The 27231-nt window shown below is 44.5% G+C and overlaps 1 protein-coding gene across 1 annotated transcript in view; it reads right to left on the reverse strand.

The window, feature by feature from the left end:
• Positions 1 to 1861: 1861 nt before the first annotated feature.
• The window catches only part of LOC120933538, a 125325-nt gene continuing 99955 nt past the window's right edge, over positions 1862 to 27231 (reverse strand). Inside the window, exons 5-10 of the mRNA XM_040346796.1 lie at positions 24772 to 24915; positions 13854 to 13881; positions 11674 to 11708; positions 9449 to 9495; positions 4879 to 4962; positions 1862 to 2134 (exon numbers count right to left, since the gene is read on the reverse strand). Of these exons, the coding sequence (XP_040202730.1) occupies positions 2015 to 2134; positions 4879 to 4962; positions 9449 to 9495; positions 11674 to 11708; positions 13854 to 13881; positions 24772 to 24915 (458 nt within the window). The 3' untranslated portion in view covers positions 1862 to 2014. The remainder of the gene's footprint in view (positions 2135 to 4878; positions 4963 to 9448; positions 9496 to 11673; positions 11709 to 13853; positions 13882 to 24771; positions 24916 to 27231) is intronic.

Consider the following 27231-nt stretch of genomic DNA (forward strand, 5'->3'; position numbering starts at 1 on the left):
GCCAGGATACAGCCCTGCCCTACAGTTGTAAACACAAACAAGGTGAAACATATCCCCTTCAGCGCCCCCTGTGGTTAACTCCCAAACTGCAACTGTCATTTTCACAATAAACAATGCAATTTAAATGCATTTTTTGCTGTGAAAATGACAATGGTCCCAAAAATGTGTCAAAATTGTCCAAAGTGTCCGCTATAATGTCACAGTACCGAAAAAAATCGCTGATCGCCGCCATTAGTAGTAAAAAAAATAATAATAAAAATGCAATAAAACTTTCCCCTATTTTGTAAACGCTATAGATTTTGCGCAAACCAACCGATAAATGCTTATTGCGATTTTTATTACCAAAAATAGGTAGACGAATACGTATCGGCCTAAACTGAGGAAAAAAAAGTTTTTTTATATATTTTTGGGGGATATTTATTATAGAAAAAAGTAAAAAATATTGAATTTTTTTCCAAACTGTCGCTCTATTTTTGTTTATAGCGCAAAAAATAAAAAACAGTAGAGGTGATCAAATACCACCAAAAGAAAGCTCTATTTGTGGGAAAAAAAGGACGTCAATTTTGTTTGGGAGCCACGTCGCACGATCGCGCAATTGTCTGTTAAAGCGGCGCAGTGCCGAATCGCAAAACCTGGCCTAGTCCTTTAGCTGCATTTTAGTCCAGGGCTTAAGTGGTTAAAATCCATACCAGACCTTCAGGTCTGGTATGGATATTTGGGGGGAACCCGACATTATTTTTTTTAAATTTGATGCAGGGTTCCCCTTAATATCCATACCAGACCTGAAGGGCCGGGTAATTGAATTTGGGGGGACCCCTACGCATTTTTTTTTTTTATTAATGACTTTTCTCTGTATTGCCGGGAGCCGACAATACATTATAGCCGCAAGTACTTTTAAATTACTTTTTTACCTTGAGAAATTACACTTTGTGCAGGGACAGTTCTAAGCACGGGAAACAAGCGCTACTTTACAGGCATACTATACACACCCCTAGGTACGAAATTTAAAGGAATATTTCACTTTTATTGTTTCACTTTAAGCATTATTAAAATCACTGCTCAGGGGAAAATTGCAGTTTTTAAAACTTTTTTTTGCATTAATACATGTCCCTTGGGGCAGGACCCGGGCCCCAAACACTTTTTATGACAATAACTTGCATATTAGCCTTTAAAATTAGCACTTTAGATTTTTCATGTTCGAGTCCCATAGACTTTAACGGTGTTCGGATGTTCGAACAAATTTATTGCCTGTTCGCATGTTCTGATGCGAACCAAACTGGGGGGTGTTCGGCTCATCCCTACTCAACATGCATCTCAGCAATTTCCTTGGGGTGTCTACTTTCCAAACTGGGGTCATTTGGGGGGGGGGTTTGTACTAACCTGACATTTTAGCACCTCAAGAAATGAGATAGGCAGTCATAAACTAAAAGCTGTGTAAATTCCAGAAAATGTACCCTAGTTTGTAGACACTATAACTTTGTGACGTCAATGACCCAGCATTACCTCAGTCAATGATGTCCCAAGGGGGCGGGTTCATCAGGTGACAACACCAGGTGACCCCACCTCTCAGTTACTAAAGAGCGGGATCTGGGGGGGCGCTTTTTAAAGACCCCCACAATCACTGGCCAGGGTTGTGGGGAAGAGGCTCTTGTCCTTGAATTATTTTTCCAATCTTGGGTGTGAGTGGGGCCCCATGTCAAGTTTTGCCTAAGGCCTCACAAAGCCTAGAGCCGCCTCTAAGGAGGAGTACTGAGGCCGGGTGCTGTGATGTCTCCTGGAAGCCATGTACAGCACTCTGCCATCCCCTCCCACCAGCCATGATCTGAATACATTGCATAAAGTAAAGAGACCCAGTGATGACTAAAATGAAAATAGAAAGGCTTTATTTAATAATTTCAGTAACATGTTAATAAGGGAGGAAAGGAGGAAAAATAAAAAATCAGAATAAGCTTCAGCCAGATTATACAAACATTTGCTATTTAAGAATGCTTTCCATGTGACATACAGTAAAACCTTATTTGGTGGTTGTGTTGACCACAGCAGCATAGACGACTTCTTCATTCTGCTTCGGAATCTCGGCTGGACGTTTCTCCTTCAGTTTGGTTTGGTTCAGTTTGGCGTACAGAAGATTACCCTGGAAAAAGGAGAGAACAATAAAGTGACACAGATTAACCACTTAAGACCCGGACCATTGTGCAGGTAAAGGACCTGGCCCCTTTTTGCGATTCGGCACTGCGTCGCTTTAACTGACAATTGCGCGGTCGTGCGACGTGGCTCCCAAACAAAATTGGCGTCCATTTTTTCCCACTAATAAAGCTTTCTTTTGGTGGTATTTGATCACCTCTGTGGTTTTTATTTTTTGCGCTATAAACAAAAATAGAGCGACAATTTTGAAAATAATGCAATATTTTTTACTTTTTGCTATAATAAATATCCCCCAAAAACATATATAAAAAAAAATTTTTTTTCCTCAGTTTAGATCGATGCCTATTCTCCTACCTATTTTTGGTAAAAAATAAATAAATCGCAATAAGCGTATATTGATTGGTTTGCGCAAAAGTTTACAGTTTGCGTTTACAAAATAGGGGGTAGCTTTATGGCATTTTTATTAATATTTTTTTTTTTACTAGTAATGGCGGCGATCAGCGATTGTTTTCGTGACTGTGACATTATGGCTGACACTTCGGATACTTTTGACACATTTTTGGGACCATTGTCATTTTCACAGTGAAAAGTGCTATAAAAATGCACTGTGAAAATGACACTGGCAGTGAAGGGGTTAACCACTAGAGTACTCTAAGGGGTTAAGTGTGCCCTAAGGGAGTGATTCTTACTGTAGGGGCGGGGCTGTACGTGTGACGTCACTGATCGTCGTTCCCTATGACAGGGAACAGACGATCAGTGTCACTGACACAGAGAAGAACGGGGAAGGTTTGTTTACACTTACCTCTCCCCGTTCTTCAGCACCTGTGACCCGATCGCGGGACACCGGCGGCGGTTGGGTCCGCGTGCCCCGCGGGCGCAGTCACGGAGCTACGGACCAGGTCGCGAGCGCGACCCATGGCTGGGCACTTAAAGGGCAATGTACCTGTACATTCCTGTGCCTAGCCGTGCCATTTTGCCGACGTATATCGGCGGTCCTTAAAGCGGTGGTTCCCCTAAAAATAAAATGTTAACATTGCCTTTCCCAAATAAATTACGATTAGAATCGGCCGGTTTTATTAAAAAAAAAAGGTCCGTACATACCGTTTGTTAGATTCGTTCCCACCGCCACTTCCGGGTACGATGCTGGCGGTGGGCATTCCTAATTGATGGACATGTATCCGAACGACTTATACATCGCGTCACGAGATGCCGAAAGAAGCCGAACGTCGGTGCGCATGCGCCGTATAGAGCAGCACCGACGTTCGGCTTCTTTCGGCATCTCGTGACGCGATGTATGCGTTGGTCGGATGCCTGTCCATCAATTAGGAATGCCCACCGCCAGCATCGTACCCGGAAGTGGCGGTGGGAACGAATCTAACAAACGGTATGTACGGACCTTTTTTTTTTAATAAAACCGGCCGATTCTAATCGTAATTTATTTGGGAAAGGCAATGTTAACATTTTATTTTTAGGGGAACCACCGCTTTAATTGTTTAAGGCTCTGTTCACACCTGAGCGTATTGATTTCAGGCAGAAAGTAGCGCAATTTTTACCGCGATTTTGTACAGGTCAAAATGTCACCAATGTAAAAGAATGAAAAACGCCTGTAATCTGCCAAAAAAAAAAACTTGTGTACTTTTTTGAGGGGCCATTTTGCTTTAGGGGACAGAACACTCAGATGTGAACAGAGACCATTGAAATTAATGGGATGTGTCTTGTTGGGCATTTTTAGAGCTGATACTTATGCCGCGTACACACGACCGTTTTTAATGGTCTAGAAAAAACAAAGTTTTTTTCTACGTGATTCTTGTCAAGCCTGCCTTGCATACACAGGATCATGAAAAAAAAAAAGCTTGAGCTAAGCGCGGTGACGTACAACACGTACGACGGCACTATAAAGGGGAAGTTCCATTCAGATGGCGCCACCCTTTGGGCTGCTTTTGCTGATTTTGTGTTAGTAAAAGTTTGGTCAGAGACGATTTGCGCTCTTCAGTCTTCGTGCATTTCAGTCTGTTACAGCGTGACGAATGTGCTATCTCCATTACAAACTCTAGTTTTACCAGATCAAGCGCTCCCGTCGAGAAAAATTACGACGTGAAAAAACTACGAGAAAAAATAGAGCAGGTTCTAAATTTTTAATGGCCATTTTTCACGTTGAGAAAAATGCTCTGGAGCCTACACACGACCGTTTTTTAAAGACCATTTTAAAAAATGGCATTTTTCACGTCATGAAAAACATGTCGTGTGTACGCGGCATTAGAGCAGAAAAACGCCTAGGTGTGAACGGAGCCTTAAGCCTCGTACACAGGATCGGATTTTCCGACGGGAATTGTGTGATGACAGGGGGGTTTGGGGGTTCTAAGTAATTTTGTAGCAAAAAATACAGATTTTAACCTATAAGCAACAAATGTCAGCTGTAGGCTAAGGCAGGGGTCTCCAAACTGCGGCTCAAGGGCGGAATGTGGCCCTTTGCTAGCCTTCATCCGACCCTTGGGGCAGTATTGCTCCCAATGATATGAGCCACTATTCCTCCCAATGGCACCAACAATGAGGCACTATTTCTTAGACTAATAGCAATGATGGAGCACTATTCCTCCTCGTACTGCCCACCAACACTGGGGCCATGTTTATTCTCACTGATGCTCGGCCCTGAGGCATTTTCTACCCCAACTGGTCAGAATCCGTCCCCCCTGAAGTCTGAAATTTTTAATAATGCCATATCTTGGTACTTACCTCTTCGCCATCCTCCATCTGTCCGCTTCCCATCTCCGTCTTTTCGGTTTCATCAGTGGCAGCCTTTAGGACATCCTCTGGTTTCTGAAAACACATAGTTAGCTCTTTAGATATTATAGGTAACCTGGTTAGGAATGTTATCCCTGCAGTGGGGAGGAGGGCTACTTACCTCCCCTAAGGGGATGATGAATAATACGGTATATTTACCCCATTCCTCCCTCCTCTGAGAGACCATGCTCTTCTCCACTGTCTGATGCTTCTAAATGTTGGCAAGTCCTCTATGGCAGTGGTTCTCAACCCTGTCCTCAAGTACCCCCAACAGGCCATGTTTGCAGGTTTTCCTTTATCATGCACAGGCAAGAGTCAATGGATTGGTATTTTTGACAGCTATTTTATCTAAGAGAAATTCCCAAAACATGGTCTGTTGGGGGTACTTGAGGACAAGGTTGAGAACCACTGGTCTATGGCCTTCCATCTCACCAGTAGTCCTATTGTACAGAATGACATCTGAAACTTTTGACAGCAAAGGGAAGATGCATGGAGAGACTGGGCACATGAAGGGGAGGAAGTCTACAGCAGGGGTGCCCAACCAGTGGCCCACGGAGCCCTCTGATGTGGCCCGCGACCTCCTGCTCTGGGATGCAATAAAATATAATAGAATACTGTTATTAAAGGTAAGTTTATTACTAAAATCGGCGTATCTTGGTCATTTGCATATTCTACGCCGAAAGCGACGGAAGCGCCACCTAGCGGCCAGCGTAAATATGCAACTAAGATACGACGGCGTAAGAGACTTACGCCGCTCGTATCTTAGCCTAATTTAAGCGTATCTGATTTCCAGAATACGCTTAAATTTACGACGGCGTAGATTCAGAGTTACGACGGCGTATCTACTGATACACCGGCGTAACTCTCTCTGAATCTAGCCCACAGTGTATATATGGGCATATCTGTTCTGCAGTGGTTACTGGGCTGCTTTCAAACTGATCCACAGCTGCAGAGAAGTGCACCTGTGGGTTACCTGCACTTAGGGTGACCACATTTCCAAACTACCAAACTCCCAAAAATCAGCTTGTGCTGTAATGAATCACAGCACAGTGATTGGACACAAGAGGCGGGATTTATGATTTCTCCAATCACAAGCAGGGGGCGGGGATTGTGCTCCTCCAGGCTTTCCTGGCCAGGACAAGTACTATTGGTAAGTAAAGCAGTGATGTGTCGCCCTTTTTGGGGGCATCAGATTGGCCCGGGGGGTGACTGTGTCAGTTTCATTCCGGGACACTGTATTGTTCTGGAACGAATGTGCCCGGGACAGACCTGCAAAATGCGGGACTGTCCCAGGCAATCTGGGACACATGGTCACCCTACCTGCACTGAGCCATAGACTTCTATTACCTGCGAGTTTGCTTTCTGAAAGTGCACCACACCTACAGGATATAATAAAAGTCTATGGCAAAGTGCAGCTAACCTGCAGGAAAGCCACAGGTGAACTGTGCTGAACCCGTGATGTGGGTAAAGAACAGCGCATCAGTGTGAAAGCAGCCTTAGGCCCCTTTCACACGGTCAGTCCAACCAAATCGGACCCTCCATTCACCTCTAAGTAGTGGAAGATGTAAATGGACTTGTGTCCGTTTACAAACGCCTACCTCCAATCCAATACGCAAAAAAAGAGAGTAGAGTGGGCTCTATAGCGCTGAGTGGGCTGCCATCCACCTGCTCCGCTCATTGTGGCCCGCGACTGGTTACCAAGTCGCTTAAGTGGCCATTGCTCTTCAAAAGGTTGGGCACCCCTGGTCTACAGGAATGAGCAATAAGTTAGGCATGGCTTTTCTTCAAAGAGAATAGCTGCAGGAACTACCCGTGTTCAGTTCACTCCTTGTCTCCGCCCCCTGTGCACCGTTCCTTGGTTCCACCCCCTCCCCACCTTCCAGTACCACCCCTTATATAAAATACAGAACCATGTAACATTTGTGGAACTAAGTCTATTCTATTGAATTTGGTAATGATACCAAAGAAAGCAGTAAAATAGATCTCCTGCAGCCAACAACAGTAGACCCCAGGCAACAGTAGATTGCCCCAGCAACAATGGAACCCCCAGTAACAATGGACCATCTGCAACAAACACCCCCCCCCAGCAACAACAGACCCCTGGCAGCAACCACAGATCTCCCTGCAGCCAGCAATAATAGATCCCTCTCTAAACAATAGACCCCTCCCAGAAACAACTGAAACCCCAAAACATAACATCCACAGCCCCAGCAATAGATCCCCCATCAGCAACAATAGACATCTCCAGTAACAATAGAACACCCCAAAAATAGACCACCCTTCAGTGACAATAGATTCCCCAGCAGTCAGCATCCATATATCCTGCAGCATACCCCAACACCCCTTGCCATTATATACATGCAATGCTGGAGGTGTTGGAACAGCATACCCCTGCCTTCCTGCTGAAAAATGCAATGAGGGTAAGTATATCATCTTATTTATCACCCTCTAACTACAGCAGGAAGGACAGCCCTTTTCTGTCTCCGGAGTTCAGCTTTCAGAATAGTACAAGAGATAAAAGAGGGATTTAGAAATAACATAAACAGGAATTAGAGCCCTTTCACATTGAGCCAAGGGCAGCATTAGCAGTAAAGAGCCGCTAGTTTTAGCGGTGCTTTACTGTCGTTTTAGCAGTGCTATTTGGCCGCTAGTGGTGCGATTTTAACCCCCGCTGACGGCCGAAGAAAGGGTTTAATGCACCCGAAAAAGCGCGTTGTATACACCACTCCCACACCGCCCCAAAGACGCTGCTGGTGAGGCAGGCAAAACATGCTAAAACACCTGAAAAACGCCTCAGTGTGAAAAGTAACTTATCAGGCACTGGGCTCAGCCCTTCCTTCTCTGAGCTGGCAGCTCAGCTGTCAGCTAATTGCCAGCTCCTGTCCCTCCACAGTAACTCACCTGTTGATGATTCTGCTTGTCAATCCTGCCTACTTAAGTCGTCCAGCTCAGATGATCTCTGCCTTCGCCTTGGTCAACATCACAGAAACTATCTCCCTGTTGAAGACTTGCTTGGCTGACATTCCTTCTGGCTCCAGATCGTGCTTGCTGTTCTACTACGTTTATCTCTGGCTCCCTGACGTTTGGCTTGCCTGACTATCCAATCCGGTTCCTGAACTCTGGCTACGTTTACTCTGTTTATGTTTTTATTATTAATTAATAAACAAGTGTGATTTAACTGTACTTCTGTCTCGGTCTGATTCACGGTTTCTGACATAACTTTAACAAACTTTGTAGCAAACTTTGTAGCAGATTCCTACCTGTTTCGGTTCTAAAGAAAAAGCTGTTTGTTTCACCATGTCCTGTGTAGACTGATTCTGAATGGGGGGGGGGGGGGGGTCTGGTTCATTATTATAATCACCTGCTGCACTCTCAGTGTTCTCGTGAGAGAAGCAATTAACTCTTGAGTATCTCACCAAAACTTAAATTCCTATTGCAGATTATACCTAAAATCTGACTTAGTGCAGAGTTCTGGGAAAATCAGTGAGCCAATCACGCAAGCAGGAACATTTATATAAAAAAAATCCCTTTCCTTTTCAATTTGAAGTGCTGCAATTTTCTGTAAAATCGCAATGAATATGGCTACCTGGAGTTGTTTTGTACACCACTAGTATAAGGAACGCCTTCAAAAATACAGCATGGCTTGTGTACTAATTGTATTTCATATATTATTTTTTTACATATATGGGGCTAGATTCAGAAAGAATTTACGTTGGCGTATCTATTGATACGCCGCATCAGTTCTAGGATGCATCGGCGTATCTTTTTTCTGTATTCAGAAAGCAAGATACGCCGAAATTTGGCTAAGATAGTACCGATGTAAGTCTCTTACGCCGTCGTATCTTAGTTGCATATTTACGCTGGCCGCTAGGTGGCGCTTCCATAGATTTACGTTGAATATGGTAATGAGCTAGATACGCCGATTCACAAACGTAGTTGCGCCCAGCGTATCTATATACGTCGTTTGTGTAATGCGTCGGACCGGCGTAAAGTTACCCCTGCTATATGAGGCGCAGGCAATGTTAAGTATGGACGTCGGGACAGCGTAAAATTTTCCGTCGTTTGCGTAAGTCGTACGCGAATAGGGCTGTGCGTAAATTACGTACACGTCGTAGGCAGTGTTCAGCGTATCTCTAGCCGACGTGATTTTGACGCATGCACACTGGGATACGTCCACGGACGGCGCATGCGCCGTTCGTTAGAAACGTCAAATACGTGGGGTCACTAGTAACTAGCATACAACATGCCCCCTACCAGCCTATTTTGAATTAGGCGGGCTTACGCCGGCCCATATACACTACGCCGCCGTAACTTCGGGCGCAAAATCTTTGTGAATACGGGACTTGCCTGTCAAAGTTACGGCGGCGTAGCGTATATGCGATACGCTACGCCCCCCTAAAGATAGGCAATGTTTCTGAATCTAGCCCATTCTTTTCCACCAAAGTGAAGTTACCCTTTAACACCAGTTGGCTATACTTTGCTCATATACAATTCTAAAAAGAAGACCATTCCAAGCTCTCACCTTCGTACTTATCTCGCAGTACGGTGCCTCCTCGCTTGTCACAACACCTGAAAAAGGTTAAAGTGGATGTAAACCCCAAAATGTCACAATGTACAGTATAAGATTTCCTATCATCTGTGCCCAGTCTTGCCACACAGAGTTAACCCAGCTCTGAGCAATCCTCTTTTATTGTTCAGTGAGATAAAACGGACTTACAGAGAAAAACCTTAGTCCGTTCCGCCCCCTTGCTGTGAGTGACAGGTTATTTACATATCTCATGCACTAGCTTGGAGACAGGTATTATTTTTTAATTCCCACCCCCACTCCTTTTCTGAAGTCATGTGGTTACTTTTCTGGATTTTGACTGGATGTTAGTGATCATAGCAGAATTCAGTGTAAGAAATACACAGGAAAAAATGCATGTTGACAAGGGGAGTGTAGAGGTAGGCGGGGAGTATACTGACATCACAACTCCACCCACAGAGCTCCAGACAACAGATCCACCCACAGAATCTGCAGTTTTTCAGTTCTTATAACAGAGGGGAAACATTTAATAAGGTAAGGATACATGCAGGAGGCGTCTATATCCTTATAGATCAGCACTATGGCAGTAGTTTAGAAAGAATGAGAGTGGCTTTACAAGCTCCATGAATGGTCTTCTCTAAATTGCTGGATTATTTAATACCTTGCATGGATTGATTTAAACTTCAGATTTAAAGTGTATATTGACCCAAAACCTTTTCTATTTAGTTGTGGATAAAGTGGAAAAGTTTGGAAATCTGTGTCTAGATTTTACTCCTATCAAGACCTCCATTAAAGCGGTTGTATACCCTTCTTTTTAACTTTTGCCTACAGGTAAACCCTTTAATAAGGCTTACCTGTAGGTACAAAGAATACCTCCTAAACCTGTACGGTTTAGGAGATATTCCTCTTGCATGCAGCTGCTGACTTCAGAGGCGCATGCGCTCTGAGTTTCTCAGCTGAAGGTCCGGCAGACGCCAGACCTTGAAAGAAGTCTCCTGCATGCATTCGCAGTAGCGCATACTAGCTCATTATGCCTTTTGTCTTACAGGTTTAAAAAAAAAATGCGGGTTTACTACTGCTTTACCAATTGCATACTGGGTACTTTTACCTCTAGGTAAAATCATTTTTTTGGGTCCCTCCTATGGTTACTAATACCTCTTGGTTCTGGTCCCTTTTTCTCTGGGAACCCTACACGTGACTGACTTACCACAATCCTCTTTATTGAGCATCCTGGTAGGTTAGTCCCTCCAATGTGATCAATATGATGCATTGATTTGCTGTTTTTTTTTCAATAAAATTTGCATGATACAATTATCAGCCCTCAAAAATACCACTCGCCTGCTCGCATTTTGCGAGTGGATTTTGAGGGCTGGCGAGTTTGGGCTGCCTGGGAGCAGGGGGCGAGCACCGTTGGTATGGGAGCCATTCTGCCAGCGATTGTAGGGGAAGAGAGAGGAGAGCCGCAGCCGCCTGATTGATTAGAGAGCTGGGGAACATCACAGCTTTCATTTCAATAGCTGTGTGTTCCCCGCCGTGCGCCTTCATATACAGCCCCTCCCCCTTGTCCGGAGAACTTTAATAGACAGATCCGCCGTCCCATGATTGGCAGCATTCGTGGACACGGGGAGGCTGCATTGGTGGGCATAAAACATTTAAGTGTAATTTCATGAGATAATTTATGAGGGCAAGTTTAGGGGTAGAATTGGGGGCGGGGCAACTGGTGGCGAGCAACCTTTGAGGCCTGGCTAGTAGCTCAGGACTTGAAATTTTGAGTCCTGCAATTATGATATATGATATGTGTCTAGCACCCTAGTCTTAAACAGGGCTACGATTAAATTTAGCTGTGCTAGGTGGTAACTGGCCTGGCTAATTTGTAGTCTTTATTGATCAAATGGTTTTCCTCCTAATCCTATTAAGCTGTGGTTTCTCCATTTTGTCAATATGTGGCACTGTTTCCTTTGGCTTTAGTATGACGGGCTACATTGAATTCAGGTTATGAATTAAACATACTTTTCACAATCCATCAGACTGGCCGCTATGAATGCTGGGAGAAGGTATTTATTTGGAGCAAGTCAGGTGATCTAGGTCTTCTCCACCCAGAGCGCTGGGTGTGTAAGGAACAGCCACCACATCCAAGGACTGGAAAGCTGCCATATATGATATTTGGATTTAATATTGCTTTAAATTATCACTATTTTGGTAAATAAATACTGTACCCTCACCTGCAGCCTGAATGCTGTCCATCTGCTGCTCCGAACTAGGACAAAAACAATACAAAAAATGACAGTTAAATTCCGTACAAAAGATTGCAGAGCATGTAATGTAATAATTCATGGAAAATCTAAATAGAATGAAATGTAACTATTTAGCAGGTCACACACTAATATGATTGCAACATTAACCACTTAAGCCCCGAACCAAAATGCAGGTAAAGGACCTGGCCAGTTTTTGCGATTCGGCACTGCGTCGCTTTAACTGACAATTGCGCGGTCGTGCGACGTGGCTCCCAAACAAAATTGGCGTCCTTTTTTTCCCACAAAAAGAGCTTTCTTTTGGTGGTATTTAATCACCTCTGTGGTTTTTATTTTTTGCGCTATAAACAAAAATAGAGCGACAATTTTGAAAAAAATGCAATATTTTTTACTTTTTGCTATAATAAATATCCCCCAAAAATATATATAAAAAAAATGTTTTCCTCAGTTTAGGCCGATACGTATTCTTCTACCTATTTTTGGTTAAAAAAAATCGCAATAAGAGTTTATCGATTGGTTTGCGCAAAATGTATAGCGTTTACAAAAAAGGGGATAGTTTTATTGCATTTTTATTATTATTTTTTTTAACTACTAATGGCGGCGATCATCAATTTTTCTTGTGACTGCGACATTATGGTGGACACATCTGACAATTTTGACACATTTTTGGGACCATTGTCATTTTCACAGCAAAAAATGCTATATAAATGCATTGTTTACTGTGAAAATGACAATTGCAGTTTGGGAGTTAACCACTAGGGGGCGCTGAAGGGGTTAAGTGGGACCTCATCTGTGTTTCTAACTGTAGGGGGGCGGGGCTGGACGTGTGATGTCATTGATCGTCTTTCCCTATATCAGGGAACAGACAATCAATGACAGCGCCACAGTGAAGAGCGGGGAAGCTGTGTTTACACACAGCTCTCCCCTTTCTTCAGCTCCGGGGACCGGGTCACGGGCGTGCGTCGCGGGTGCGCGCCCGCGACCCACAGCTGGGCACTTAAAGAGGACCTACGTGCTTGTGCCCAGCTGTGCCATTCTGCCGACGTATATGTGCAGGAGGCGGTCCTTAAGTGGTTAAAATAAAATTTAAAAAAATAATAATAATCCTTAACTGCTTGCCGACTGCCTCAAGCACTTTTACGTCGGCAGAATGGCACGGGCAGGCAAAGCAATTTATATATACGTTGCTTTGAAACCTGCCCCCTGCCGGGCGCACGCCACCGGCGGTGCGTGACCGTGCCCACGGGACCTGCGGACTCGATGTCCGCTGATGTCCGCTGATGTCAGCAATAGAGCTGTAAAAACGCCAGACATTAAAAAACGCTCAAAAACGTGTGAAAACGCTCAAAAACGCTACCGCAGCGTTTTTGAGCTCCAGCTCACAAAAAAAATAAAATAAACATGGACAGGCGTTTTTAAGCTGTAAAAAAGGATAACAACAGTGGCTGTAAAAACGCCAGTGGAAATGAAGCCTTACAGTTTAAGACCCCTTTCACACTGAGGGCGTATTGCAGGCGCTATAGCGTTAAAAATAGCGCCTAAAATACGCCCTTAAACAGCTGCTCCATTGTCTCCATAGTGAAAGCCCTCGGGCAAATCTGCCCACAGCGTCGGCGGTAAAAATAGCGGCGTTTTACCGTCGGCACTATGGGCGGCTCAGTGTGAAAGGGGTCTAAAGCATAAGGCTTCATTTCCACTGGCGTTTTTACAGCCACTGTTGTTAGCCTTTTTTACAGCTTAAAAACGCCTGTCCATGTTTATTTTGTAAAAAAATAAATAAAACATTTATATTTTTTTTTTTGTGAGCTGGAGCTAAAAAACGCCGCGTTTTTGAGCGTTTTCGAGCGTTTGGAGCGTTTTTTAATGTCTGGCGTTTTTACAGCTCTATTGCTGGAGCCACAGAACGCCCTGGTCCCGCGTTTTTTTTACAGCTCAAAAACGCCTATGCCATTTGCAGCTCAAAAACGCCTATGTGGGCATGATGCTATAGAATAACATGGACAGGCGTTTTTAAGCTGTAAAAAATGCTCAGAAAAGTGGCTGTAAAAACGCCAGTGGAAATGAAGCCTTATTGTTAAACAACAAATGGTCCATCATTGTAAGATAAGAAAATTAAAATGTAGCTGAAGAACTGCAAAAATCATACTTACAAATTTGTTTTCTTTTTACAAATGACACCTACAAGGAATAAACAGACAGACATGAAAGATGTGCTTTGTAGATAAGAGTGGCACTGACCATGACAATGACATGACATTGACCAGTAACAGCACACAGGTTAAGCATAGACATGTGCATTCCATTTCGTCCCAATTTCGGGGATTTTCACATTCGTTTTAACAAACGATAATAGAATCTGAAATCCGAAAGATCTGACATAAAAAATGCTTTATTTACATTTTGTTGTAACAACAGTTTGATATAGATAGAAGATTCGACACAATGGTGAAAATAGTGATCTGTGTCTATCGAATCTGCAGTTGAATGTGCCTAACCTAACTCTATTAGTCCAAGATTATTTGACATAGAGAGAAAAGATTCGACATAGAGAGACATGAAGATTTGACGGAACAGCTAAAAACATATGATCGACACAAACGGACATTTATGGTCAAATGCTCCACCCATAGGCTGTAGAAAAATTCTAATGTTGGTTGACTAGTAATAATAATTAATAAATATAATTATTACTAGTCACACAACATTAGAATAGATAGGCCCAGATTCACGTACAGCGGCGTATCTTTGTGCGGGGGTAACGTATCCGATTTACGTTACGCCTCCACAACTTAGACGGGCAAGTGCAGTATTCTCAAAGCACTTGCTCCGTACGTTGCGGAGGCGTAGCATAAATCGGCAGGCGTAAGCCCCTGCCTAATTCAAATTTGGAACAGGGGGGTGTGTTTTATGTAAATGTTCTGTGACCCGACGTGATTGACGTTTTTCACGAACGGCGCATGCGCCGTCCGTGGAACATCCCAGTGTGCATTGCTCCAAAGTACACCGCAAGGACGTATTGGTTTCGACGTGAACGTAAATGACGTCCAGCCCCATTCACGGACGACTTACACAAACGACGTAAAATATTCAAAATTTGACGCGGGAACGACGGCCATACTTAACATTGGTACGCCGCATGTACGCCTCATATAGCAGGGGTAACTTTTCACCCGGGAAAAGCCTAACGTAAACGCATATCTGTACTGCATCGGCCGGGCGTACATTCGTGAATTCGCGTATCTAGCCGATTTACATATTTCGACGCGTAAATCAGCGTACACGCCCCTAGCGGCCAGTGTAAATATGCAGTTACGATCCGACGGCTTAAGAGACTTACGCCGGTCGGATCTAATAGAAATCTATGCGTAACTGATTCTAAGAATCAGGCGCATAGATACGACTGCCCAGACTCAGAGATACGACGGCGTATCTGGAGATACACTGTCGTATCTCGTTTGTGAATCTGGGCCATAGAATCTTGTAGACGGAACATTCGACCGGAAATGTACAATTTCGGCGTCGTACAGTTTAGCTGCTTCGTCAAATCTTCTTTGAACATTCAACAGTCACCATAAGCCTTCAATGACAGATTCAACCTCAATTAATTTGGATTTTCGGACGAATGCATTTTTTTAAGAAATAAAATAAATAAAAACGAATTTCGGGAGTAACTAAATAAATGTATTTTTCAGACAAAAACAAAATTCCGAAACAAAATATTTCAGTGTGCACATGTCTAGTTAAAGGAACACTAAAGGTTAGTTTTTTATTAGATCAATTGATTGCTGTAAGCTAGAGCATTTAAATATCACTTACCTCGTTTTTCCTTTTGACCTCCAAAATACAGTAATCCAGGTTTGAAAATGCCATTTCCTGTCTCTCCTCTTCTTGCTTTCCACCAGCATCTGAGCCGTTTTGCATGGTGGAAAGCAGAATGTGCTCACCCCCTCCCTATGACTACAGCCCTGCGTGAAGATGCTCTCTTATCCCTCACAGGCATGGATGGAGGCTAAGGCCCCGTACAGACGACCGAACATGTCTGCTGAAACTGGTCCGCGGACCAGTTTCAGCAGACATGTTCGGTCGTGTGTAGGCCCGAGCGGGCAGGATTCCAGCAAACATTTGCCCGCCGGGCCTTTTCCCAGCGGGCAAATATTTCTGGACTTGTTTTAAAACAGCCCGCTGAAATCCTGCCCGCTCGGACATGTTCGGTCGTCTGTACAGACTTACCGTACATGTCCGAGCGCCCGCCATCCCTCGCATGCGTCGAATGACTTCGACGCATGCGTGGAAGCATTTAACTGGCAGGGCCGCCCACGTCGCCGCGTCATCGTCGCGGACACGCGCGTATTGTTTACGCGCGGATTTCTGTATGATGGTGAGTACAGCCACCATACAGAAATCCCCGGGCATACATGTACGGTGAAAACGGTCCGGCGGACCGGTTTCATCGTACATGTATGCTCGTCTATACGTGGCCTAAGCCTAATGGGAACTGTAGTTCCCATTAGGCCGTGATGTAGCAAGAATGAATGCGCACCGCAAACCAGGAAGTCAGTGAGAATAATGATTCAGGAGTGACGGAGGTGAATAAAACACCTCGATTTCAACAGGTATCAAACTAGTTATAATGCAAAACATTACTTTTTACTTTATCAGCTACTGTCAGACTTTAATTTAAGAGGAAAATATTTTTGACTTTACAACCCCTTTAAGCATAAGCCACCAAAATAAAAAAGACACATATTCGCATGTGAATGTGGAATTTGTCAAGTTCACATTTATATTTTTTTCGCATTCTACCATTTTGAACTCGTTGATGAAACATATATTACTTATGCAAGAGATTCTTTGAAATCCACCAACAGTAATGCCTCGTACACACGACCGGGATTTCCGACGGCAAAAGGTCCGTCGGAAATCCAGAGGGGAAAACCAAGAACCTGCTCTCTACTTTTCCCCTGTACACAGAGGAACTGAATTTATTCACTCTTGAGAAGAGGAGAATTAGGGGGGATATGATCAACATGTACAAATATATAAGAGGTCCATACAGTGGACTTGGTGTTGAGTTATTCACTTTACGGTCAACACTGAGGACAAGGGGGCACTCTTTACGTCTAGAGGAAAAGAGATTTCACCTCCAAATACGGAAAGGTTTCTTCACAGTAAGAGCTGTGAAAATGTGGAACAGACTCCCTCCAGAGGTGGTTCTGGCCAGCTCAGTAGATTGCTTTAAGAAAGGCCTGGATACTTTCTTAAATGTACATAAAATAATCGAGTACTAAGATTTGTAGGTAAAGTTGATCCAGGGTAAATCCGATTGCCTCTCGGGGGATCAGGAAGGAATTTTTTCCCCTGCTGTAGCAAATTGGATCATGCTCTGCTGGGGTTTTTTGCCTTCCTCTGGATCAACTGTGGGTATGGAGTTGGGTGTATGGGATTGTACTGTGTTTTTTATTTTGTTTGTTTATTTTTTGTGGTTGAACTGGATGGACTTGTGTCTTTTTTCAACCTGACTAACTATGTAACACACGTTTGGTTTTCCCGTTGGGAAAACTCAGATGAGTGTGTATGCTCCATCTGACTTTTCCCCCACAGGAAAACTGCAAAAAACTTCAGTTTTCCACCGGAAAAAAAGTCTGCCAGGAATCCCGACGGGAAAAAAGAGATCAGGTTCTCTCTTTTTGTCAGTTTTCCCGTCGGAAAAACTGCAAGGGAGCATACACGTGGCCGGGATTCCCAGCCAAAAGCTCTCCTCTCAGTTTTCCCGTTGGAAAACCTGGTTGTGTGTAGGGGGAAAAATAGTGGATGTCAGGTAGGGTTGGTTATGATGCTACTGAATAAATGATTTATAACATTTGTGATAATGTTAAACCATGCCTACTTACAGATAAGCTCCAGTAAGCCATAAAATACTAGTAGTATGTGCACCCATCTCCAATAACTAGGAGTAAATGCTTTGTCTGGTCTAGAGAAGGTATACATAAGAGCAGTCTTTCTGAATATTTTTCACTCAGAGGAACCCCTAAAATAGTTTTCAGGTTTGGGGGAACTCCTACTAAAAATCAAGTTATTGTTGGTCAATGGCAAACATACCCCTTATATTAGTGGTCAGTAGGGAGAATGCAACCCTTACAGTGGTGGTCAGAAAGCCACCCTTACAAAATAGCTAAAAAAAGATACTTGGTGCCTTGCTTCTGGTTCTACCAAGTCGTTTTGGACTCATAACTATGTGTAGCACTCTGACGTTTAGGTAGGGTTGCTAGAAAATGTATTTGCCAAGTATAGTTGCCTTGGCCAATTGATAGGAGATCAATTGATTCCACCCTTATGCCTTGTACACATGTACACACAATCAAATTTTCTATCAGGATAAACTCAGATGGATCTTTCCGACAGAATTCCATTCACGCTGTCTTTCATACACACTGTCACACCAAATTCCGACTGTCAAGAACGTGGTGACGTACAACACTACGACGAGCCGAGAAAAATTAAGTTCAATGCTTCCGAGCATGCGTCGACTTGATACTGAGCATGCAGGGTTTTTTTTTTCCTTCAGAGTTCCCTACAGATGAACAACATTTCCGATAGAATTTTTTCCGTCGAAAAAAAAGGGAACATGTTCTCTTTCTAAATTCCGACGAAAAAAAGTCAGATGGGGTACACACACGGTCGGAATATCCAATGAAAAAATTCCGTCTGACTTTTTCCATCGGAAATTCCGATCGTGTGTACAAGGCATAATTCTGGAATTTCTGCACTTCTCTTAGCCAATGGGCATGGATTTTCTTGGGTCCCTTGGCCTGCTGGGAGAGCCTATTTATTTGGATGAGGTCAGGTGATCAGGGTTCTATGCCACCTGGATGGCTGTCTGGGTGGACGTGTGTTGTACTGCCCTGGGCTGCTAGTCTGTGGCCTATCCCGGGACATCTGGCTGCTAGTCTGTCTGAGGGCCTATCCAGAAGCAAGATTGGGACTGCGGCCTGCAGTCCAACCAAAAGTAACGGTTCTGCCGGTCAGAGAACGTGTCAAGGTCAGAGGTAGAAGAGAAGCTGTCGCCACTAAGGGACCAACCACCTTATTACCAGGGACCACAGTGAGTAGTTGAAGCAAGTACCGGAGCAGTATTTTTACCAACCGGGGGCTGTGAAGAATTGGGAGACTTCAGCAGGTGTCAAGCCAGGGACCCAGCCAGCGGAAGTGACACTTATAGAGCAGCCTGGTGCGCCAAGCCAGGGACCGAGCAGGCCAGTGGGGTGACACTTGAGGAGTATCTGTAAGTGCCAAGCTAGGGACCCAGAATGGACGCAGGGGTGATGCTTGAGGAAGATACTGAGTGAGAAGATTGGAAGAGCTCAGGAGATCCAGTAACAGCAAGTCTAGGTGATAGACTCGGAGCTCAGTTGAGTGAAGATCTAAAGAGGAGATTGTTGAGGAAGTGAAAGAGTTCATTGCAACCTTTGTTAGAAAGTGTTCAAGATGGTTGCCATAGGAGACAGCGTGTCTACACATGCAGATGTGGTGTCTGTCTGGGTGCCTTTCCCTGCATGGCTGTCTACCTATAGAAGTCTCGGAGTCTGCTAATTACCATTGCAACTACTAAAGGGTGTCCTGGCCCTAACCCGCTCTCCCACAGTTCTGTTTAAGAGAAAATAAATCTCTTTGCATTCAAGAAGTGTCTGGCGCCCATTAATCTACCTTACATTACACCCACCATGCCTCGTAACCCACTCTACACAGAAGGATGGCAGCTTCCCTAACTCTGGAGGTCCCCATTAGGCCTGGAGAGGTCCGGGACTGGGCTACATACAGAATGTAGGCACCATCAAATGGAAGGTCAATCCGCCACAACTCAAGGAACCCATGGCAACCTCTGGAGGAAACCTAGGGTTCCATGGAACCCTGTTTAGGAATGGCTGAAGTAGAGTAATGCTTACCTTATTCTTTGATCTAATGTTATCAGAATGTGGGTGGGACCCTCAACATACTCATGTACAATGCAAGACTGCTGGTTGTGCATTGTATGTGTTGTCGTAAAGAAATTTGCTGTCCCATGACTGGTGTAGGGGAGCGGTTTTATGTGTCTACTCACACAATGGAAGAGTAAAGCTGGGTACACACTACGTTTTTTCGTTCAACTCAGCTGGCTAAATGAAACAACTGAGAGAACGCCATACTAACACAAGCGATGTTAGTACAGCGATTTCCCACGCTATGCCTTTGTGTTTTGAAAGGGGGACACCCCCCCTCCCCAGGCTCTGTGGCTTACGCATGCATTTGCAAATGTGTGCAGACTAAACCCTTGTTTTAATGCATACTGTTAGATAGGTTGATTCGGTTGTCAGCAGGCTGGCCTGGGAGTAAAGCTTGGATCTTTCCTTGGATTTATCCTTGGTCTTGTTTATATCATATGTTGCCTTCTTATGCTACTTGCTGCAATGGCGAGTTATAGGTGGGGGTAGTGGACACCGTTTTTGTTGTAGTATTACTGCTATATTAGTCAGGTACCGCACTGACATCTCTGCAGCCATTGTGCGATTTGCTGGGTGTTCGGTGTGCTCCTGTACCTTTAAGAAGGGGTGGGCTCCCTTCAGTCCACCTGACCTCCACCTATCCATCAGAATGCATGTGCTTCCATTGTGGAGTCACTCATAAGCAGTGGCGGCTGGTGCTCAAAATTTTTGGGGGGGCGCAAACAAACTTAAAAAAAAAAAACATAATTTGCCGCCACTGTGCCCATCAAATGCCGCCAGTTTTCCCCCTCTAATGCTGCCAGTTTCCCCCCAAATGCTGCCAGTTTCCCCCCCAAATGCTGCCAGTTTCCCCCCAAATGCTGCCAGTTTCCCCCCAAATGCTGCCAGTTTCCCCCCCAAATGCCGCCAGTTTCCCCCCAACCTGGCACTTACCTTCCTGGACTCAACGCCGTCCTCCTCCAGGCTCCCTGCGCTCCCTGTCTTCTCCCGTCCTCGATGTTGCTTCAGCCAATCAGGTGACCGGTAACCAGACCCGGTGCACTTGATTGGCTGAGAGGCGGGTCAGTGTTAGGTGAAGCGATACCCTAACACAGCATGGTTTAAACAGGGAACGCACAGCCCTGCCACAGGCTCTAATCGGTAAGCCTATTAGAGCTGATGGCTCTAATCAAGCACTTCCAAAACACCCACTGCTGTAATTCAGATGGCCGCCGCTCAACAGGGGGATGGACACCTGAATAGTGGGCGGCAGCGGCCACAATAGATAAATTCATGCGATGCATGAATATATCTATTGTTGAGTGACAGGTGCAGGAGAGAAGGGGCGTCGCTCCTGCGCTCAATATGGAAGCACCGCCACTGCTCATAAGTCAGTGATAGGAACTACAGATATCAGGGTGCCTTGACGTGGCTCTGTGGCTTACACATGCATTTGCAAATGTGTGCAGACTAAACCCCTGTTTTAACACATTCTGTTAGATAGGTTGATTCGGTTGTCAATGGGCTGGCCAGTGAGTAAAGCTTGGATCTTTCCTTGGATTTATCCTTGGTCTTGTTTGTATCACCAGAACACACTGATCATCGCTCTCAACCATTGGCTGTCAGCGGTGATCAGATGCTTGTTTCACAGAAGCCGGTCATAGGGCCAGCTTCTGTCAAACAGGCAGCTATAATCATGGGCCGAAAGATGTCCAGATCCTGCCAAGCAAATCTTTTGTGGGCGAATTTCGGCCCATGTGTACCCAGCATAAGGAATTGGGTAGGTATTACTTTGAATTAAAACTCTGGGAAGGGGAATGCATGTCTGCTGCTGGGTTACACCTCCTTTATGGGGCTTAACTTTACGCGCACCAGTCGTAGCCTGCGTCGGGTGCAAGTACGATCGTGAATCGGCGTATCTCCCTCATTTGCATATTTGAATAGAAAATCAATGGGAGCGCCACATGCATCCAGCGTAAATATGCGCCCACTCTACGCCAGCGTAGGCAAGTTACGTCGGTCGGATGAAGCCTGTTTTTAGGCGTATCTTAGTTTTATGGGCCCGGCGCACAGATACGACGGCGCATATTTGCACTTACGCGACGTATCTGGAGATAGGTCGGCGCAAGTGCTTTGTGAATCCGGGCCATAATGTTTTAGGGTTCTAAGTAATTTTCTAACAAAAAATACAGCAACAAATGTCAGAAATAGAGAAAAGAAGGGATCACCGCTCCAGGTGGGTCACTATGTAGAGATGGACGGACTCAGGATACCGTGGGTGCTGGCGATGCACTGACCATGCATAAGATACGAAGAAAGAGGATGGATAGCCGCACTCCAATGACCAAACGGTTGTCTTTTATTCGGCTATCTACCTGTTCCTTTGTTGCACCTTGTGAAGTGATGTACTTGCTGTGTTTTTTTGAATAAAAGACAACCGTTTGGTCATTGGAGTGCGGCTATCCATCCTCTTTCTTCGTATCTTATAAATGTCAGAAATAGGCTTAGTCATGAAAGGGTTAAACAACTTTGACTACACCAGCCACACCATCTTTTATTGTCAATATGTGCACTTCTTCAAAGTGTTCCCTCACTCCTGTTTCCTCTAGAGCAGGGGTCTCCGAACTACGGCCCTTCAGTTGTTCAGGAACTACAATTCCCATCATGCCTAGTCATGTCTGTGAAAGTCAGTTTTAAAATGCCTCATGGGATGTGTAGTTCTGCAATAGCTGGAGGGTCAGGGTTTGGAGATCCCTGCTCTAGAGGTTCCCATATACCAGCTGAGCCCAACACTATTGTTTGCTGCTTCAATACATAATTCTGTGGAGCTATCATGACAGGGGGATGTGGTGTGTGTGTGGCTGGAAAATGCCGAAACCTGTCCCCACACCTCCCAACAGATGGGAATGAGGCACACCTATCAGCAAAAGTATGCAGGCATAGGACACGCCCATTGCCACGCCCCCTTAAAGGAGTATTGTACAAAAAAAAAAACAAGATTGGTTAAACCCACAAGTGCTTTTTTTTACCACTACTCTTCCTTTTATATTGGCTTTTAGCGTTTACAAATGCAGAAATTTAGAAATCAGATGAAAGGTTTGGCGCTGGGAAACACTTTTTGATAGATAAAAAGTGCATTTTATATACAACTATATAGATCAGACCAAAATGAAGGACAAATGAGGAGGAATGAGGGACATTGCTCCAAATCAGGGACAGTTGGGAGCTATGCTCCCCCCACCTGACAGATACAAAGTGCATGGTATGCAATTTGAGGGGACCCCACACAAGGTTAGTTTGTTTTTTCTGCTGGATCCCCCTAGACATCCATTGGAGACCCTTATCAAGGACAGGAGACTGGTCAGATTGAGAGCAATAATTCTAGCACCAGATCTCCTGTGTAAATCTAAACTGGTAGGGGCAGATCCACAAAGATCTGCACCGGCGCATCGTATATGAGATACGCTACGCCGCCGTACCTTACCTGGCTTTAGTTCGAATCCAGGAAGATTTTGCGTCGTAAGTTACGGCGGCGTAGTGTATCTCAAGCGGCACAACGGCGCGGAATTCAAATCGGCGATTAGGGGGCGTGTTTCATTTAAATGAAGCGCGTCCCCGCGCCGAATGAACTGCGCATGCGCCGTCCCTAAATTTCCCGCCGTGCTTTGCGCAAAATGACGTCGCAAGGACGTAATTTTTTTTAACATAGACGTGACTTACGTCCATCCCGATTCACGGACGAGTTACGCAATTTTTTTTTTAAAATTCTAATTAAAAGCGGGAACGACGGCCATACTTAACATGGCAAGTCTAACTATACGCCGCAAAACACCAGCTTTAACTATACACCGGAAAAAGCCGACTAGAGACGACGTAACAGAATGCGACGGCCGCGCGTACGTTCGTGGATCGTCGAAAATTTGCATACCCGACACGGAAAACTACGCAAACTCCACCCAGCGGACGCCAAAGTATTGCATCTAAGATCCGAAGGCGTACGAAGCCGTACGCCTGTCGGATCGAACCCAGGTGCCATCGTATCTTGGTTTGAGGATTCAAACTAAAGATACGACGCGGGAAATTTGAAAGTACGGCGGCGTATCAGTAGATACGCCGGCGTACTCTCTCTGTGGATCTGCCCTGTAACCTGTAAAGGCTTTTAAAGCATCACCTATGGATAATTTAAAGTACCGTAGTTTGTCGCCATTACATGAGCACGCGCAATTGTAAAGCATGACATGTTAGGTATCCATTTACTCGGCATAACATCGTCTTTCACATTATACAAAAAAAAGGGCTTTACTTTTTTTATTTTTTATTATTCATTTTCCCAAAAATAATGCATTTGAAAAACCGATGTGCAAAAAACGTAGAATATAAATAATTGCAACACCCACCAAAATGGCGCGTACACGCGACCGGTTTTCATGGCGAGAAAAATGCAATTTTTTAAATTGGTCTTTAATAACGATCGTGCGTAGGCTCCAGAGCATTTCTCTCGACGTGAAAAATGGGCATTAAAAATTTAGAACATGCTCTATTTTTTCTTGACGTTTTTCACGTTGTGAAAAATGGTCGTGTGTAGGCTTTAACGAAGAGAAAAAAACGCACATGCTCAGAAGCAAGTTATGAGAAGGGAAATTAGCATATTCAAGCCCAAAGGGTGGCGCCATTCGAATGGAACTCCCCCTTTATAGTGCGGTCATACGCGTTGTACGTCACCGCGCTTTGCTCGAGCATTTTTTCTCACGATCGTGTGTAGGCAAGGCAGGCTTGACAAGAATCACGTCGAGAATTTTTTTTTTTTCCATGACATTAAAAACGGTCGTGTGTATGCGGCATAAGGCCTCTACTTAAAAAAAAATATGTTTGGTGGTTCTAAGTAATTTTCTAGAAAAAAGTATGTATTAGAGGTGTCAGAATTGGCACAGTATTGGAGGTGGTTAAATAGCAGTCAAGGAACAGATTGCATTTCATATTGGATACCGTATGGATGGGCGTGGTTTAGGGTTTGCACGTTGGCTTTTTGTTCTGCCTGTAAACACTAAACACCAACCTCTTTAGAAAGTCAAAACTCTTCTAAATCAGAATAGATATTACGTTTACTCACCTTTTACTTTCAAAATGATCAAGATTACTATGAGGATAATCATGATAGTTACTGAGGAGACAACAACAATGATCATGAGGTCCTGGAAGGTAAGTTTGCTGCCTTCACCATTTATTCCATTAGTGGTGCGGCCTGCCACGTCACCTGATCAGGAAAAATGCAACCAAGAAGTTAAAAAACACTGCAATAAATAAAAATAATGTGGTCAGCAAACCTACAAGACAAGTTACTTAAAGTGGAACGCAAATAAAATTGGAAACCCCTGAGCTTTCACCATAATTTATAGTGTGCACATTATGGGCCAGATTCACGTAGAATCGCCCTACGCTGCGGCGGCGTAACGCAAAGCACTTGCCTGTAAACTTGCGGCGGCGTAGCGTAAATCCGCCCGGCGCAAGCCCGCCTAATTCAAATGGGGCGGGGACCATTTAAATTAGGCGCGTTCCCGCCCCCGAACGTACTGCGCATGCTCCCTCCCTAAAATTTCCCGACGTGCATTGCGCTAAATGACTTTGCAAGGACGTCATTGGTTTCAACGTTAACGTAAATGGCGTCCAGCGCCATTCACGGACGACTTACGCAAATGACGTGAAATTTCAAATTTCGACGCGGGAATGACGGCCATACTTAACATTGGCTAGACCACCTAGAGGGCAGCTTTAGTTTTACGCGGCGTATCTCTACGGAAACTACGTAAATTTACAGCGACGGGCAAAGCGGACGTTCGTGAATCGGCGTAACTAGTCATTTGCATATTCTACGCCGACTGCAATGGAATTGCCACCTAGCGGCCGGCCTAGAATTGCAGCCTAAGATCCGACAGTGTAAGTCTATTACACCTGTCGGATCTTAGGGCTATCTATGCGTAACTGATTCTATGAATCAGGCGCATAGATACGACAATCGTATCTCAGAGATACGACGGCGTATCAGGAGATACGCCGTCGTATCTCTTTTGTGAATCTGGCCCTATATTTGCAGATTATGGCAGATTAATCTCAAACAGTGGCTTCCTCCAGCAATGTAAGAACTTCTGCCGGTGACATCTTCATAGATGTAATGCCTGCACATACATGAGATCCCGCCGCATACTCCGTGACCGTGCCCGCGGGAGCGGCAAACTGGATGTCCGCCAGTGTCCCGCGATCGTGCCACGGAAGAGATGCCTATATAAACAAGGCATTTCCCTGTTCTGCCTAGCAACATAACAGGGATCTACTGCTCCCTGTCATCGGAAACAGTGATCTCGGTCATGTCAGTGGTAGCCCATCCCCCCCACAGTTAGAATAACTTCCTAGGACACACTTAACCCCTTACTCACCGCCTAGTGTTTAACCCCTTCCCTGCCAGTGTCATTTACACAGTACTCAGTGCATTTTTATAGCACTGATCGCTGTATAAATGACAATGGTCCCAAAATGGTGTCAAAAGTGTCCGACGTGTCCGTCATAATGTCACAGTCACGATAAAAATCGCTAATCGCTGCCATTACTAGTAAAAAAAAAAATGCCTTAAAAATATCCCCTATTTTGTAGACCCTATGATGCCGCTTTTTGGGTTCTAAAAAATTAAGTTTTTTTTAACGTCGTTAAAAATGATCGTGTGTGGGCTTCAGAGCATGTTTTGGGTTCTGAAAAACGGGCAATTTTTTTTCGAACATGCTCTATTTTTACACAACGTTTTTAATGTTTTTCGGGTTGTAAAAAATGGTCGTGTGTAGGCTTTAACAGACGTGAAAAATCCACGCATGCTCAGAAGCAAGTTATGAGACGGGAGCGCTCGTTCTGGTAAAACTAGCGTTCGTAATGGAGTAAGCACATTCATTACGCTGTAACAGACTGAAAAGCACGAATCGTCTTTTACTAACACAAAATCAGCTAAAGCAGCCCAAAGGGTGGCGCCATCCGCAAGGAACTTCCCCTTTATAGTGCCGTCGTACGTGTTGTACGTCACCGCGCTTTGCTAGAGCATTTTTTTCCACGATCGTGTGAAGGCAAGGCCGTTTTAATGATCGGGTTGAAAAAAACTTTGTTTTTTCTAGAGCCTGAAAAACTTTGCATAACTCTTGTGCAAACCAATTAATATATGCTTATTGTGACTTTAATATTCACAGACATCTCCCCCACTGTAATGTCCACAGACATCTCCCCCACTGTAATATCCACAGACATCTCCCCCACTGTAATATCCACAGACATCTCCCCCACTGTAATATCCACAGACATCTCCCCACTGTAATATCCACAGACATCTCCCCCACTGTAATATCCACAGACATCTCCCCCCACTGTAATATCCACAGACATCTCCCCCACTGTAATATCCACAGACATCTACCCCCACTGTAATATCCACAGAAATCCCCCCCACTGTAATATCCACAGACATCTCCCCCATTGTAATATCCACAGACATCTCCCCACTGTAATATCCACAGACATCTCCCCCCACTGTAATATC

This window comes from Rana temporaria, chromosome 3, assembly GCF_905171775.1.
Source record: "Rana temporaria chromosome 3, aRanTem1.1, whole genome shotgun sequence".
Lineage (NCBI taxonomy): Eukaryota > Metazoa > Chordata > Amphibia > Anura > Ranidae > Rana > Rana temporaria.